A 17,414-nucleotide genomic window follows, 5' to 3' on the forward strand; every position below is an offset into this window, starting at 1 on the left:
TTTTTAAACCCAAAAATTTAGTTGAGAAATAAACTCTTCAGCCAGTTAAAACACTCAGTGTGCTAGTGGTAAGAAGGCAGAGAAGAAATAACCTCTCGGAGGCTGTACTGAGGCGCACCTGCAGCTTAACACTGCACTCCTGAGGTACAAGGGAACAGACCCAAATTTCATCACTTCTGGTATTATCAGCTCAACTGAAAGCTGCAATAAAGTGATTCACAAAGGAAAAGGCCTCCAGTATTGCATCTCTGCACTGCAAATAAACATGTAACGAAGGAAGGAAGGAAGGAAAAACTCCAAGAGACTTAAGTTCCTCTAAACCCAGTATTTTTCATAATAATGCAGCGGCACCAATAGAAATGATCATTTGGTCTTTGAGTGTAAGAAAAGCATTAAAAGGTGGTTTTACCTGGAAATTAGTTCTTACGGTCACAATGAGCTTCAGCCATGGAGGAAACTTATAGATTATACTTGTGATAAATGAAGAAATTGTGTCACCATAATCAGGTTTATGAAATTCAGCATCGTTTAAACCATCTACCAAAATTATGTAGTCTTCCTCAGGAATCTTCTGCTCTGAGATTTGAAAATAAAAAAGGAAAGAATAAAAGCACATTCTCCCTTAAAGTGACACATCTTTAGCCTCAAATTCCAAATGTCAAGAAACAAAAATGTATCTTCATGCACACCAGTACATCTTATGGCATTTAAGCATTATTTGGGAGATTAAAAACCGTTTTAACAGGAATTATATACTCTGGTCATATGTAGGCAACGGCCCCATTCTGCCACAGATCAGGTATCTGCTCAAGCTGACACATGCTGGGAAGCAGCTGTTTTCAAGGGGAGTTTCCCAGGGTTTTATTAAATACAAAAATAATTTTGCTACATGCTTTCTTTTACACACCATACTTGAAGGAGTGGCTGCAGCTCTGTCAGGGGAAGGTTAGGGTGGATATCAGGAAAGGTTCTTCCCCCAGAGGGTGCTGGGCACTGCCCAGGCTACCCAGGGAATGGGCATGGCCCGAGGCTGCCCGAGCTCCAGGAGCATTTGCACAGCTCTGCCAGGGGTGCACGGGGTGAGATAATTGGGGTGTCTGTGCAGGGCCAGGAGCTGGGCTAGATGGTCCTTGTGGGTCCTTTTCAGCTCAGGAGATCCTGTGATTATTGGAAAACTACCACATCCATTTTAAAAGCAAGCAAAACCCACATCCACTTTGCAGATGTTTATGCCCAGAAAATTGGAAAGGCTGAGACAAAACTCAAACGCATCTTAAAACAAAATCCTTCAGTGTGAAAAGTGCCAGCCTTAACTTCAAGCTAATAGCTGCCTTCCCATTTCTAGCCAAAAAGTAAATATAAGGTTTCCATGATCTTTAATAAGTTTCACAGAATTTTAATTTAAACATGAATCAACTCTTCAAAACCCATGTATTATTGTTACAAGTAGCACAATTAAGGAATCCCTTTCTCCAGGAATGTTCTGCTTTATTTATTTTTAATATTTTTTTCCCACTCTTTATGCAGTTTATATTCCATTCCCAAGTCACTTTCGATTTAACGTACCTCTCCTGAGGTTTGAAAGTGGTTCCAACACTCCCCTTTTAAAAGCTGCTGCTGGATCCTGGACACAAGACCTCAGGCTCAGCATGCTCTGCAGGTGAGGCTCTCTGATGAGGAGATCTCTGTATGCTGTTAACTGATGTGAGCGGCAGAGCAAAGCTGCCACGCTGTGCACAAACTCGGGCACGAGACACGTGTATGTGTTATCAGCCTGGCAGTAATGATACGCAACAACCTGCAGAATCACAAAGTATAAAGCATTACCCTTTCAGAATTTTAGTTGGTTACCAATAAGTGCAGTTATGATAAAAGTGTTATTAAATTTCTCTCTCCACTACGAAATCCCTTTCAGTGTTAGATCCCACGCTGTAACCGTCTCTGACAGCCTGGGTCAAACACAGGGAAGAAGGCAATGAAATAGGTTTTTGACCTTGCAGGGTATGCAGAGAGGAGGAAAAATCAAAGTGCCAGATTCTGGCAGGAAAACATAATTTGAGTTTGTGGCATTTGGATACAGTGGTTAAGCAGCTGATTAACTGCTGAGCACAAGGAAAGTAACCGACTAGGTAACCTAGTAGCTGTAATTTAACAACACCATGTCGCACACAGTAACGACCGAAGGACTAATTTGATCATCAGGCAAAAGTAAATGACAGGCAACTATTAAAAGACATGCTTACATAAGCAAATGGAGAAATATGACAACTGGCTTTATTCCAAATAAACCAGGACATAATCCATATTTATTTGGGGGAAAAAACAAAACAAAACAAGCCACAAGAAAAACATGTTCACAGTGAAGAAAAAGCCTGCACTTGCAGTGGTTTTCATAACACTGCTTCAAACAAATATGTATCACTTTAAAGACTACAAATGTTAGAGATCTCGTTTTCCCTATGATTATTCACATAAAATATGCAATTCAGACACTCATTAATTTTACTACTTTGGCAAAAAATTAAACACCTAACATATTAATCTAACACAAAAATTACTTCAGACTCTCAGAGTCTGAAATAAAACTACATTCAGACTCAACCTGTATCATAGCATATAGATGGGTTATACAAGAACCAAACATTTTATCTTCCCCACCTCCCCCCACCCCAAATTTTGCTTTTGGAAGGTACACTGAGCAGCTCCCTGTAGAAAACATACAGCCCCTCTGGCAAGGAAAGAATCCCAAACTCCCACACCCACACAAAACTGATGAGAAATTGTTAAGGTAACTCCTCCTAAGACCACACAGGATTCAGGTGTGTGCCTCTTGTACCTGACAGGTACAAGAGGCAGGCAGCTGATTTCACCAGCCATCATGCGAAAGTGCCCCTGTCCCAGCACTGCCCGCAGCCTCCCGGAGGGCTCTGCAAGGCAAACTGACCCCCAGGTTAGAGCGTTCTAACACACTGAACACCTCTTTGGAAGTGAAAACTCACCTTCGAAGCGAGGCGTCTTACAGAGTCCCCTGTTTGGGTTGTGTATTCAGGAGTACCAGGACAAGTCAGAGTCTTCATTGTATTGGTGTCAACTGACAGAGGGGCACACAGGGGTAACTGGCTTAAGGGAATCTCGTGACACGAGTCACCACCTGTTTTTAAAAGGCAACAAATACAAGAGAGGCCAAATTTGCTGATAGCAGATTGCTTTCTAGGAAAACACCTGAGATTATCCTACTGCTAGAGTAAAAATTGAAACCGAGCAATACCATTATAAAAGAAGCCTGCAACTAGTCTGATAAATACAGGCACACGCTCACAACTTTATGATTTTAAAACAACTGACTTCTAGATCAAAACTAGAATTACTGAAAGCAAAACCATGCTGATGTGAAGAGTTTCCTTAAAAATACACGTACAATTCCTCATTTAAACTAGTAGTTACTACATGACTGAACTCTTGGGAAACTGATCACTGCTATTATTAATAATAATAGCATTCAAAGTGTCAGTTGGAGGAATAAGAGTAATGAGTCTCACCATCCTTCCAGTTAATGTAGGCACTGGACTGGTCTGGCGACAGGATGCTGTGGTTCTCAGCAGAAGACAGAAGGGGTTTCTCCACAGCTTTATTCTCACCTCTACAAAACTTCTACGGGAAGTATGCACAGCGGGTACACAGCAGGAAAAGAAACACTCACTGCTCCCTTTCCAAACTCGTGAGAGACAAAGTTGGTGCAGTCACATCCTCAGAGTTTGGGGTACACGCTGTCTGACAAGAGGAAGAGATCCTGCCCACTGCCTCTGTGTTACCACCTCTCTGATGGGCTGAGCCCACATTACTGTCATGTTGAAGGTATTTGTCAGAACACAAAATTTTAACTCCTTCCTTTGCTCATTGTAAGAAAGGTGTTTGCTGAAGATTTGCTGAGGTCTGACTACCTTAAGCCAAAAAAGCAAACATGTGACTCCTGATGCCAGCACATTAACCCAGACTATTACCCAGAAAAGGAACATACTTTTAGGAGATGAACCCGGGCTGTTGGAGGCTATTTGTCTCATGCGACTTCCATGACAGCTGAGTGCCACCAGCCGTGAAATTACTGCAGTCTTCCCAAACCCCACATTTCCAGTAATAACTGCTCCCCTGTTCTCTGCTGGGTCAGGATTCTGCAGTTTTTCTTCAATGATGTGAAACAGCCATTCTCTTCCAACAAACACCGAGTCTGTGGTTATGCTTGGCACCTCAAACAACAGCGGCTTCAGCAAAATGTCCTGAGGCTTATAGGGGATGAAACGAGCTGAAAAGATGTATCAGGGAGGAAAGTTTATTAGAAGAAACTTGACATGCAATCAAACAGCATGGTTTCAAAATGTAACATAATTTAGAAGCTTTGTTAGTATCAGTCATAATCAGACATTCTAGTGCTTTCATCATGAAAACAATAAAATCTGATTGCCTCAGTTCAGGTCATCTCCATAACTTTTGCATGAATTAAATTGTAGAAGAAAGAAGGTAAAGGTATAATTTTATTTTTTTTACAACTGAGCTCGAGTAAGTTAGTTATAGAATCCAAAAAGTTTTCTTAAAAATGCATTAATAATTCTACAAACGGGGAAGCACCATTTTTCAGTTTAGAGTGAACTATGTGCTGAGCATCACAGTCTTAGGTCTTCAAATCTGTAAAGACGTTTACAGAGAAACAGAAAATGGTACAGAGAATACCTTAATTTTTCTGTTTAAAAAAAAAAAAACTTAAAAGTAATTAAAAAAAAAATTACTGCCTTGTTTTTTTGTACTTTTCAAGTCACAGGAACAGTGTTTACACCCTTGATTACTTTGATATATACATTTGGGAAACACCTGATGACTTAGGGAAGAATTTGGGTTTGATTGCATAAAACACATTAAACTTTACAGGAACCATAATATTCATTAATAATATGCTCTGAAGTTTCATTAGCAAAATGTAATGTTACACAACTCCTGTTTCAGCAATGATCTATGACTGTGAAAAGACATAAATGGAAGAGGGCAGCATAGCATCTACATACGATCCTCAAGATCGGTTTTATTAGGACTTCACTTAAATTTTTCTGCCTTTAATTGTTATTGGTTTCAACAGACGCACAAACATTCCATCTCTAAACCACAGCATTGTGCAGGAGAAAACGTAAGCAAGCATCTTGTTGGCAGACATGCAGAGTGGCTGGTCAGGAGCACTCCACAGTAACCCTGTGGGACAGGGCTGTTCACAAAGCTCGCAGCCCACATGCGCTCCGAACTGCTGGAGGAATGCGTGACTGCCAGACGTGCAGGTGAAAACATCTCTGCCTTTACCTTCCTGCTGCACTCTTCCGCCAGCGGTGTTGTGCCAAGGTAAGCGAATTGACGTTCGTAAAGGAGTATTTCTTTGTCCATCCAAGTAACTCAAATCTTCCAATTTGGTTGAACTTGTTGCTGGAGTATTAAAGAACTGAAGCTTATTTTTCTCTCAACACAAGTTACTTACAGAGTTTTTCTAGACAATGGCAACAAAGTAATTCGTGTTGTAATATTTACAAAATACATTTCAATCAAGTTCACTAAAGATTTAGTTGGGTTTTTCCCTGCTTTAATGGCCCTCAGTTCTCCCATTGAGACAGTTTCCATTTTTTATTGTGGGAACAGCCACATCAGCAATGTCAGAAGCATCAGAACAGGTACGGGTAATTCCTGTTAATACACTAGCTGTCATCAGGCAGAGTCCTGGAATAACTGATGGATTTCTGAAGTGTTCCGAAGTCCTGACCTAATCAATACCTACCAAAAAGCATGATAACAGCCTTCTGGATGACAGTTTTTTTATCCTACAGAGATACTTTCATACTAACAACAGAAAGATTCAAAAGAAACGTCCTATCATTAAGAACACCCACGGGTTTTGACCTCAGGACTTTACCTGCAACAGAGTTTGGACGAGGCATTATTAACGAGGCAGAACTCTGAGTGTAAGGAAGGGGACCCTCTCCTGTTGGTACTTCTTTTGGCAGATTCTCAGAAGATCCAATGGCTTCCTCTTCTGCAACTGGTGAACAATTATCTGTTCTTCGATCACGGCTAATGCCTTGGTGTTTTCCAGCTCTGAGACTCCCATCCTTACTCCATTCTAAGCTGGATCCACTACGATCATCGTTTTCTGATGAACTTGTTATAGTGGCTGAAAAAGAGGGAAAAGAAACAAGCAAAGTCAGAGGAGTAGGGAACACACATCAGAATTTTCATTCTCAAATGGCACTGTGAAACATAAATTACAACAATCCAGTGTTGTTCACAAGTCTGTCTCACCTAAAATACATAATCACATAAGGATGAAAATCAGCCTGTACTCATATACCTGGCAAACTAATCTTGACAGAAACCTTCCAGCAAGCGAGTTATTTACTGTTCCTTTCTTAAGCACCTTCTACATTTCACTGTCAGAAAGAGCAAACAGAAGCAGATGCCTGATTAATCAGAATCAGTAGAGTATATTAGTAGAATTTCAGATTATATTAAACATAGTGATTTATGTTTTTAAAGGGTGCGCCAGTATAAATCAGAGGCTCAAATAAAGGCTTGGGGGGAGAGGGGGCTTTTTCTGCTATGAAAATTTCATATGCTAGGCAATAAGCAACACAGACCCAGAGAGCCCCTCAACTAAAAGGCAGCTGTTTTTGGATGCTGTGGTACAGAAGAGCAGTTTCTGCTGTTGCAGTGACTCTCTCGATGAGAGAACACCACCTGCATGACCCAGTGGGACCCAAATGTTCCAGTCTGGTCGCTGAGGGTTAACAGTGTGCCTGTACTTGTCTGAGATTGTATTTAATCAAGGCCTCCTGCAATAACGTGAACTTTATATTCCTGAAGACCTACTTAAGTAATGTTGATACAACTATGCTAACCTCCTTGCCCACTTAGGAACACTTTGCAGATATATACTTTTTTGCATGACTAATACTGAAACTACTCAGTTTAATTTAAAAGTTTCTCAATTACTTTACGTTAAACTCTCACAAAATAATTGAACAAGAAGTTATTTATTAATTGTTAAGGCAACGCTTGATGCATTTTGAACTTAAATTCAGCAGAGGAAAATACAAAATAGGATGAAAGGGCATCAGGATCAAATAAACCATTAAAAAAATTAAAAATAAAATAATTAAAAATAATAAATAAAAAGAAATAAAATTATAAACAATGAAAAATAAAAATAATAAACTCTAAAATAATAAATTAATTAATAGAAAAATAATTAAATAAATAAAGTAAAGTAGAAATAAAGTAAAGTAAAATAAAATAAAATAAATACCAGTTCAAACTATAATATCTGTGTGAACTCTGAGTCCTTCCCTGGCTACCAATTTAAAAGTCAAAGCCATATTTGTGGCTATTCTTCACTCAACTGGCCCATTCCTTAAAGAAAACATTCTGGCACACCGGACTGCTACCAAAATGCAACCACAGGGGTGGCTCCTGCAATGCTGAGACTGGTCCAGTCAAGGAAGGACCAACTGTTCTTCCACGCCAGCTGCACTGCAGCTTCAGCTGTGCAAAGTGCTGAGACACTTGTACAACTCTGCCTTCCTCCAGCTCAGGCTCACATTCATAACAAACAGAAGATTGGATGCTTCAATTCAATAGCTTGTATTCTAAGAAATACCAATAATATGACGTACAATCTAGAGGCAATAGAAGAAAAAAAAACGACTTCCCAGGCACTCCATTAATCTTTGCACGCACTTAGATTGTACTTCCATATGATGAATTTATTTTATTTTTATTGTGTCAAAAAAAATCTGGCTTCTTTTGCAGTATGAAATCTTTAGAACTTCAATTTCTCTTGGAGTGAAATGCAGCTCCAGGAAATCTGGCTGCTCAAGATTTCCATCCTGACACAGCAGCAAGGATCCAGCAAAGCTTTTATTCTGGCCAGCAGCCCAATCTTTTCTCCTGCTTAGCTCCTTGCTGAAGTTTAAAACCTGCCTTTACTACTGGTTAAGTCAAATTCAACAGAAGCAAAGGAGAATTCAGCTACAGCAGTAAAACACTGGAGAACTAAAGGAAACCTGAAGTAAGTAAAAAAGAGGAAAAGGGAGAAAGGATGGATTTCCCATCAGTCTGCTGGTCCAGAAAACACAGCGGGAGTAGAAATACAAAGGAGGCCCACAAAAGTAGCATGAAAGAGCAAGATATTTCCATGCCTGGATGAACTCTGTCAAAGACATTAGAAAACACATACTTGCTAAACATAATTTAAAATGCACATGTGCTAATAACAAATTTGAATGCAGAGACATACTTGTATACAAAAACCAAAAGCACAGGTCATGTCTCAGAAAGGTGCCTCTTCTTGGTTTCACGCCTTTACAGATGTAAGGGGCGCTGCTATGGGTAGCCAAGAGACAGGGGGTGTTTAAATTCTACTGGAATTTGAGACACAAACAGCAGCTCTGCAGAGGAGCAGTAGATGATTTCCATGTGGTCCCGCAGCCATGAACCACACGTACTCAACTGAAGGAGCCATCAGGAAGATCCCCCTGCTCTTGCACTCGTACACTCATCCTTCCTTTTCAAGTAGTTCAATAAGCAACTGTTCTAAAATATTGTCTTTAAAACACTGGTATTTACAAGGTTACGCAATAATGATGTTGTTATGCCAGTACACTATTTTAAACAATCATGAGGCCATTCTGACATTATCTGGAGCATGGACATACTCTTGGACTATTTCAAGCTTGTCAAGCGTGGCTAGTATGTTCATATTAGTATCTACATTTGTGCTCTTTTTCCAAAAGCAAAATTCTGATACATCCTTTCCTTCATATCAAGATGTTCATGCTATCTCAAAACTAGATGTTACACAAAGTTGATAAAGTATCAATCTGACATGGAATGAGTACACAAAATAATTTTCTTCAACTGAAACACTTAAGTTTTATACAAGAGTGTTTTGACCCATGACAAACAATATCTCTTAGGGTAACTGACCAGTAAAAATTTCTACTCAGCTGGGTAGTACAAGGAGGTTGTAAGAGTTGGGCTGTGAGGGCAGCTGTGTCCAATGGCCACAGACTTCCCACAGGAGATGCACATATTACCCTCAAGGCAGCCGTCTTTCAAAGGAGGATCACACAGTTTCATTCCACAATGCCCCATTTTAGCTTCACTTTCATACCAATTACTCAAAAGTCTGCACTTTTTAAAAACAGTTTGATTTAGGCTACTCTCATAAGAAATAATATCAATTTTTGTTTCCTCAGCTGGAAAATAAATCAACTTCAAGCCCTGCTGTGCTTCACCTTTATGAAAAGCACTGTTAAAACCTCTGGAATGGAAAAGAAAAAAGGCATAAGAAAACAAGGAATGGAGAAAAACAGAGGAAATTAATTATTTCAAAGGAAAAAGTGGAGAAATTAGAACTGCACCAGGAAAACAAAAGAAGAGAAATGCATGCATTACAACAGCAGCTGTCACAGCCAAGAACAGGATTTCAATCTTTCAAAATGGGATCTGTAGACAGTGTAAAACCAAACCTGGTGACATAAAGCAGTTGCTCAGACTTGCACAATTAAGAGGAAAGTAATTTCTACTATGTGCACCACCAATGAATATGCTCACCTATAATCCCACTGTCCTTGCTCTCCAGGGTGGAGCTGGGGGTGCTGATGGTGCCGCAAGGACTGCCCTTGCTGGCTGCTGCTTTGCCAGCACAGCTGTTGAGGGTGGAGCAGGGGCTGTCGGTGCTGGGCGACGTCGTGCTGCTGGTGAGGGTGGAACACGGACTCACTCCTTGGCTGGCAACTGCACACTGCCAGGGGAAGAGCAAGAAACACTCACTGCACAGCGGGCAGGACCCTGCTGGGCTCAAAACTAGAGACCTCAAGCTGAGGTAGAGTAAGAGCAAAGCGAAGAGCCCGTTTTTCAAGTAAAAACTTCAAGAAGTGAAGACTTTGTCTAGACTGGGAATCTTAATCTTTCATACTCCTCTTAAAAAGTGACCGCTGAATTAAAAAGGGAATTTCACAGTTCAGTGAAAAAGCTGCAGTGAGGGAGATTTCTCCTCTATTTAACACTTTACTGGATATCCCTCCCTCCACCTCTTGCATTTATTCTTTGAGTTGAAAAAACCTAGAACTGCAGTCTTATTAATTCCTCACTATCAGTGCAAAAACCCAACCTGATGCACTAAGATTTAGGAGGGCTGGGACTGAAAGTGGAGAGCGTAAAGGCAAAGATCAGAGCTTGGCAGTTACTCTGGAGGTTTAGTTAGCAGGTGAGTTTCATGTGGATAACAGCTGCCTACTTCTCTCCAACCCCTCCACCCCAAATGACAGAGAAGGACTGTCTGATTCAAGTGAACTTCTCAGGAAGAAACAAACACACCGCTCTCCCCAAGCATGCGCCCATTTAAACAAAATGCTGGCCTTCTCCATTCTTGGAAATCCTTGAAAAGAGAAGGCAAAAATTTCCTCCTAAACACTGAAAGCAGAGAGAATTCTAGAAGCTATTCACATTCATAGTGTATTAGATTGAACCTCCAGAAATTATGAGAACTCTATTCAGTTTGCGTTTTGAAATTGTGAATTGATCCTGAATTCTTGAAAACAAACACTTGTTAAAATTTAAGTCCAATTCTATTACTATATCTCTATTAAAATGGATGGTATTTAGGTAGGTATCAAGTAACTGCAACTAGCAGTAGAAAAAAAACCATTAGGCCTCTCTGAAACAGGACGAATATTAAATATATTATATTCTATTATCCTACCATAACTTCGCTTTTTTCTTCCATGTGAGCAGAAGTTGGGACTCCTTCCCCCAGTAAAAACCCCAATCTTGTCATCAATTCTTGTGCTGCAGGAGAACAGCTTGAGTCTTTGTCAGGCTTTGCTTTGGATTGGGAGGAAAAATGTTGAAGGTTAGTCTTATATTTGGAAATCGTTAAAGGAGGTAGAAAAAGTACAGACATTTAATTGCTGGTGGGTCCTGAATCCTCTGCATAACTGCACAAATCTAGGGGAGGAAAAGCCCACTTGCCAGTCAAAGCAGAAATGTTTAAGTGCAATCAGTTCATCACTGGACTGATGAGTGACAACACAATGATTCTCCTAAGAGCAGTATTAAGATCAATGCTATCAAAGCTTAGTGGCAAGCTGAAACTCTATTTGTGTCATATAAAAACGTGAAGAGTAGAGGTTAATAACACAGACGTTTTGTAATCTCACAGTTAACACTAGAACTAGTACCACGCATTTTTGTTTTGCTTGCTATGCAAAAGATGTCACACCAGTTCTAAATGTCTCAGCTCTTCTGGTGCAAAGCTATTTAATTTTATCAGTACGGTGCTTTGAAATGTCTTCTAGCATTCAACAGACGTAACAAGACAAAATTCAAAATGAGGCAACCTGCAACGAAAGCAGCCAAGCACTGCTCTGCCCTGGCACAGACTCTTGCTAAAGGAATCTCACAAACAAGCATTTCCAGCCATTCTCCTTCTTTGATGCCAGCAGTCTGGCATCACCCACCAACCTGTGACCATCTGCTCTGACAGGAACATTTACGTCTTTCATCCATTACTAAATATATATATACATACACACACGTAGGTCTGTCCCATCCTCAGGTATAAACAGCTAATTAAATGAGGAGCAACATCCTACCTCCTGGAGAAGCAGTTCCCAGCAGGAGCTCTTATCCCCAGAAGTGCCAAGGGGACACCAGGAGCAGCTGCTCGGCCACTTCCCAGGCAGCACACCCGGGGCTGCTGGTGCCATCCCCCTGCTGCAAGCCAGCAAGGACACCCAGCAGCTCTAGCACTTCAGCTTTTGGAGATGCTGTGCAACAAACAATTCCCAAATGCTACAGAGTGCCTCAGCAGGCCAGAGAAGTATGTGCCCAGACTCAGGGATGAATTTTAGGAGAGGAGATGCAAGGCCCTCAGCTGCAGCACCACTGAGAGGAGGCAGGGTGATGGGGGAACCCACAAAACAACTCAGCTGAACTGTCCCCTGGTCTTCCTTCACAGTGTCACTGAGCCAGATCGGCATCAGGACAGTTTTTATTATCCGTGAGGAGCATGTGGTCTCTAACCATGTAAGACACAGCTGATACTCAGTGGTACCTGCAAACAGCACGTTTTCCCCAAGCTGCAGACTGGGAGAAAAACACAAAAAAACTGTAACTGAACAGCCTGACCATAAGCACGACTTCAACAATCGCCCAATTTTATGAGTGGCATAAACCCCAAGGTTTGCAAATATGCACAGTACTAATCAACCCTCTGTCTTTACTTCACTCCAGCTCAATGCCTATTTGAATGCATGTATTTCCTAATTTTGTGGGCAGCTTAAGGTTTTACTCTGCAAGATTGATTCTCACTTAATCCCAAAATAAGGGAGTCTCTGAAAGTAGACAGCAAAGGTTTCTTATCTCAGAATTTTCACAAATTGACAGGCCTTCAAATATTTGCCTGGAAAATATATTTTCCTCTTTAAAAAAAGCAATTTTAAAGATTACAATTAATCTTTAAGTCACAATTCTGGCAACAACAGTTTGTGAAATCATCTTCATTCTTCTCTCTAAATTAAAAAATTACTACTATTATTACCAGAAAAATTATAATATCTGACAATTCTGAGTAAATGTTAGGCATACTACCAAATTCAGTCAGTAACAGAGACTAAAGCTAAGAGCAGGACCTAGAACTTTAATGCCAGCACTACAAGATGACTGTGAAGATGAAGGCACAAGAGCAACCAGAGTAACTATACCGTATCAAGCAGACAGTGAACACAATTTCAAATAGTTCTATTTTTGCTATTAAACACATCTATATTTTAGAAAGAAAACACTGACTTTTGAAACTTCGTTTCCTTCACAACTGAAAAAAAGGAAGGCAAAAGAATTTTTACATAGAACATCATCAGTTATATCCACCGACCTTAACTTCAGTTAGTTAAACTGAAAAATTAATCTAAAAATACATGACATATACGTCATGACATTCACTGTAAAAGGCACACTCTGTCACACACTAGCCAGATTTAACTAACATGAAACTTCCCAAGAATGCCAATTAACTCAAGGGAAGTGGCTTCTCTCACCTTTGCCAACACAGGACTTAACTGTTACTGCCTTTGTCAGCAAACTTCTACAAAATTTCTAAAATGAAGCACTGCAAATAATGCACAGCTACACATTTGATTTAAAATAACTTATAAATCAAATGTGTAGCTTTGATTTATTTATAATCAATTTATAATAAAAAGCAAGGCCAGAAGGCCTCAGCTCCATGTGGCAGTCAAGGACACTGGGACATCACTTTGCCTACCGCGCATGACCAGCCAGAGGAACTGAGACAGCTCTACAGACGGTGCAGGTAAGGGCAAGCAGCTCCTCCTGCAAAGCCTGCTTCCAGCACAGAAGGACTTTCTCAGCCACAGCTGGTGGCAGCAGAGCCGAGCAGACACTCACCGCTGGCGCTGGGCTCACCCGACTCCGGCCTCCTCTGCAGGGCCAGGGCTGCCTCCCCTGGCACCCTGGGGCTCTCCACATACTTGGGCTTCCTGACCGCACCTGCAGTGGGAACAAGCTGAGCGTATCTAACTCTTTCCACACGGACCACAAGGTTCCTATGTCCTGTATCTACTCTCTATGATGTAAAAAAAGCAGAGAAATTACTTCTTAACACACACGGCTGCTATCACAAAGATCAGCGAGCTGCTGCACTTCCAGTCTTGTGAGAAACACGTGCTCCAGGCTCTTCAGAACACGAAGTCTGCTAGAAAACAAACCCAATGCATGTGGTGCGTAAGCTGCGTACCGCATGTAACCCCGGCAGCTGGTCTCCCTCCTCTTCTCAGTGCTGATGTGTAACTCAGGACTACACCTCAGCTCTCACCTGTGCCTCCTCCTGCTCCGCACTTCCCATGCTATCCGAGCAAAACGCCTTCAGGGAGCACTGCAGAGCAACTGTGGGCTTGATGCCAACTGTCCCACATTGCCCTTGATAAAGGGGCTTTCCCCCTTCCTCAGTTCGGGTCTTCAAAAATCATCCTTCTCCTTGGTTCAGAGTTCAAGGGCACACCAAAGGTCTCTCACACTCTGTTTATGAAAACCTGTATTTAGGCTGTGGCACTTATTAAGCATCCCATCTCTCCTCTGGGCAGCAGCCTCAGATGCTACATTAAGTCTCTGAAAACTACATTGATTTCTTGCTCTTTTCTCTGAGCACTTTGAGACTCGTGACTGCTTTTAAAGAAAAGCTGCATCACTCCCCTGCAGCCTCAGGCTTCCAGGGTGACACTGCCACCGGGCTGTGAAGGCCTGGCCACCCCATCGCAGGGTAACATACATCATTTGCTCTATCTGGCCGGACCCATCCGCTCATTCAGGTTTCCACCCAGAAGTGCCATACAGGAACACGTTGTCAACCTAATTTCTTAGCTAAGAAATATTGGTCAGGAAGTGTCAGTCCTACACTGTATTTGTATCTCTAGTAGAGATTCTTGAGTCGATTTCACTTTTTACTCCAACAGCTCGGCACCAACGCCAGAGGGGGCTCTTCCAACATTACTCTCTAACAAAAATAAGAGGCATTGGCCCTGGCGAAAGCAGCTAAAAATACATTCCTTTGAAACAAAATCACATTCTTTAAGGAGACAATAGTCCACACCTGTCATTCGTAAGCAAAAGAATAACCAAACATACCAAAGTTGGACAACAAAAAGCACTCATTCTAAAATAAACAAAACCAGCCTGTAGCAGTTGTAAAAGTAGATCAGGGTGGAAAGATCTTCAGGATGTATTTTTAACATGCTTTAAGCTGTGGAGGAGACCCTTTACTGAATTTTGTTCGTCACAAACTGCTGTGGAAGTGACTTAACAGTATTTCCAATCTGATACACAACATTGCAACAAGTAGAAGAATTCATGGTAAGTTTATTTTCATGCACTAATCTAGAATAGAACACATGAATTAATCCTTGGATGAAAAGTACTCATTTAAATGTGAACTGCATCTGCAAAACAGCAGCTCTTTTCCAGAAGTGAAGGATGGCTGAATCAGGTCTGATGGAAGGCTCATCTGGGACAGGACTTTCTCAGCAGAAAATTGCAGAGCAATGTCAGTAAGGGAAAACACAGTCCCTGCTATGCTCTCGTGACTGCTGCCGAGTGCCTTATCATGTCCTGATGCAGAAGCAGGCACTTGCTCTCTAAGAGTTCTCATCCTAAGAGGATGGATTTTTCCTCCAGGAACTAACCCTAGCCTTTCCTTCACACTCTGCAACATCAGCAGGTGAACACGACACTGCCAGACACAGTGACTGCACTGTCTCCTTTTCACACCTGCCTTTCTTCCATGCCAACAAACACCACTCCAGTCTATTACCATGACTTCTCTTCAGCACCATTCCACACTGAAAGTCACTCCTGGAGCCTGTTCTAGCTCTGTCCTAAATCTAGCGCAGATTTTTGAAGTTTGTATTACCAGAGTCACACCAGTCTCCTCCCAAGGGGGATAAACTACAGATTTATACAATTTCATAACAATTCTTTTTAGAGTAATCTATTGCTTTGATAATAATTCTTAATGCCTCTTTGATTGCAGAAGAGCAGATTTCTCAGAAGATCATTGTAACTTGTGCAGCTCCATCCCTTCCCTCTCGTCAGCACTAAGTGGTAGCTGTACTACCTGTACTGACTGCCCAATGCAGGACCTTGGAGCTGGGACAGCTTAGTGCTTGCAGAAGGAACAGTCCCCAAGGCTCCCAAGGGCAGGGCACAGAACTGCAGCCTGTGATGAAACCAGTTCTCTGACCTAGTCTAGTCTCAAGAATCAGGTATGAGGATTAATTTGCTTATTAATTAGAAGTTTTAATTGAAGTTCAACTTCAAAACTTACTAAAGTTCTGTTGTACATTTATGCAAGAGTCTCCCAGAAGTCACCTCCGGCATTCACCGATGGAAATTAACTTCAAAGGAAACCTTTCTCTGTTAAAGCATTATTGTATCATTAATGTAAGGAAAGCAGCAAACATTTTTTTCCAGGGCAGCAGCAGCCCCTTGCATTCATACCTTAAACTCCACAATCCATTTTTTCGGAATATCTCTTAAAAATCAGCATTTTCATTCTTTTAGTTGAGCCTCCTAAATCAGACTACAATCAACTATTACTCCTTTAAGACAACAAATACTGATTTAGTACTGTAAGAGAATTTAATACTGTAAGAGAACCAATCCAAACAATGTCCATTCTAGCTTTGTAATAGAAGAAACTTAACTGAGAGGACTGGAATTAGAATTTTGTTCTACCTTTGTTAGACAACTTCATCACTACAACCCAACTTTAGAGCACTACTGCAGCCTCCTGTGCAGTCCTTTCTTCTTTCGCTCACCATATCCTGAAAGATCTGTAACTTGCTGTCATGCTACCGAAATAAGAGAGCTTTGAAATCAGGACATCAGTATAATCTTGTTACTACCCCTGCCCCAGATTACTAGACAGCTAATTTATATTAAATCATCTTCCATTAGCTAGAGTTTGGTGAAAGTCAAAGGAATAGCACAATGTTTCTGTCAGCCTCCTATATAACCTGGTTAGGTCTTTGTACAAAATCACGATGCATAAACGCCAATGCATTCCCAGCACTGTAGAATCTTAGGAAATCTTTTCCCTTGGCTGTGGGTCACAGTGGTTTGCAGTCATCGTGAATATGGCTCTTCAGTCACGACCCATCAACTGTTCAGCATTTGCTGTGCTGACAAAGCCCAGCTTTTGACACCCTGTTCCCAGACCTTATAAACTCAAACCAGTCGAGTGTCTCCACAGGCAACAGGAACATGGACAGTTTCACTTGTCTGTCTCACCCTGGCCTGAGTGAACCCAAGTGATGCTGGTGTGCTGGAATGATTTCTATGCACAGAATGCTGATAAAAGGAGCCCCATATTTAGCCTGGCTCCCACACCAGTGAGTAGGCATCACTGAGGGCACAACTGCTGAAAACGAACAACTTTCTTGTCACTTCCACAGCGATTTATCTATTAATACATTCGCGTATGGAGATACAAGTAAAATAAATGAACTGTAAAAGCCACAAACATCACTCACACCGTCACTAACACATGCACAAAGGTTTTTGCAGCAGTTCTCTACCTGATAAACTAAACATAAATAACCAGGTTTAATCACATTCAGACACTTCAATGTAAGTATCTGCAACACCAAATAGAATTATTTTTTGCTACATGAAATAATACATTCTATTTAATAACCAATTACCTTTTTAACCTGGAAACATGCACTACTCTTGTTCTTGTTGCAAATGTTTAATATGATTTTACTGTGTTATTTTATGCAACATTTATCAATAATCGAGCTAACATGTTATGA

General features: G+C 41.1%; 1 protein-coding gene across 11 annotated transcripts in view; it reads right to left on the minus strand.

The window, feature by feature from the left end:
* TANC1 (tetratricopeptide repeat, ankyrin repeat and coiled-coil containing 1) overlaps positions 1–17,414 on the minus strand; it is a 60,143-nt gene that overhangs the window by 16,156 nt on the left and 26,573 nt on the right. For 10 of the 11 annotated variants that reach the window (XM_040068972.1, XM_040068975.1, XM_040068971.1 and 7 more), the window contains 9 exons: positions 13,495–13,596; positions 10,790–10,911; positions 9,640–9,829; positions 5,942–6,199; positions 5,341–5,460; positions 4,019–4,300; positions 3,000–3,151; positions 1,567–1,798; positions 410–576 (listed from right to left, as the gene is read on the minus strand). In XM_040068972.1, the coding sequence (XP_039924906.1) occupies positions 410–576; positions 1,567–1,798; positions 3,000–3,151; positions 4,019–4,300; positions 5,341–5,460; positions 5,942–6,199; positions 9,640–9,829; positions 10,790–10,911; positions 13,495–13,596 (1,625 nt within the window). The remainder of the gene's footprint in view (positions 1–409; positions 577–1,566; positions 1,799–2,999; positions 3,152–4,018; positions 4,301–5,340; positions 5,461–5,941; positions 6,200–9,639; positions 9,830–10,789; positions 10,912–13,494; positions 13,597–17,414) is intronic. The other variant, XM_040068979.1, reaches the window with a different exon arrangement.

Source organism: Hirundo rustica, chromosome 7 (genome assembly GCF_015227805.2).
Source record: "Hirundo rustica isolate bHirRus1 chromosome 7, bHirRus1.pri.v3, whole genome shotgun sequence".
NCBI lineage: Eukaryota > Metazoa > Chordata > Aves > Passeriformes > Hirundinidae > Hirundo > Hirundo rustica.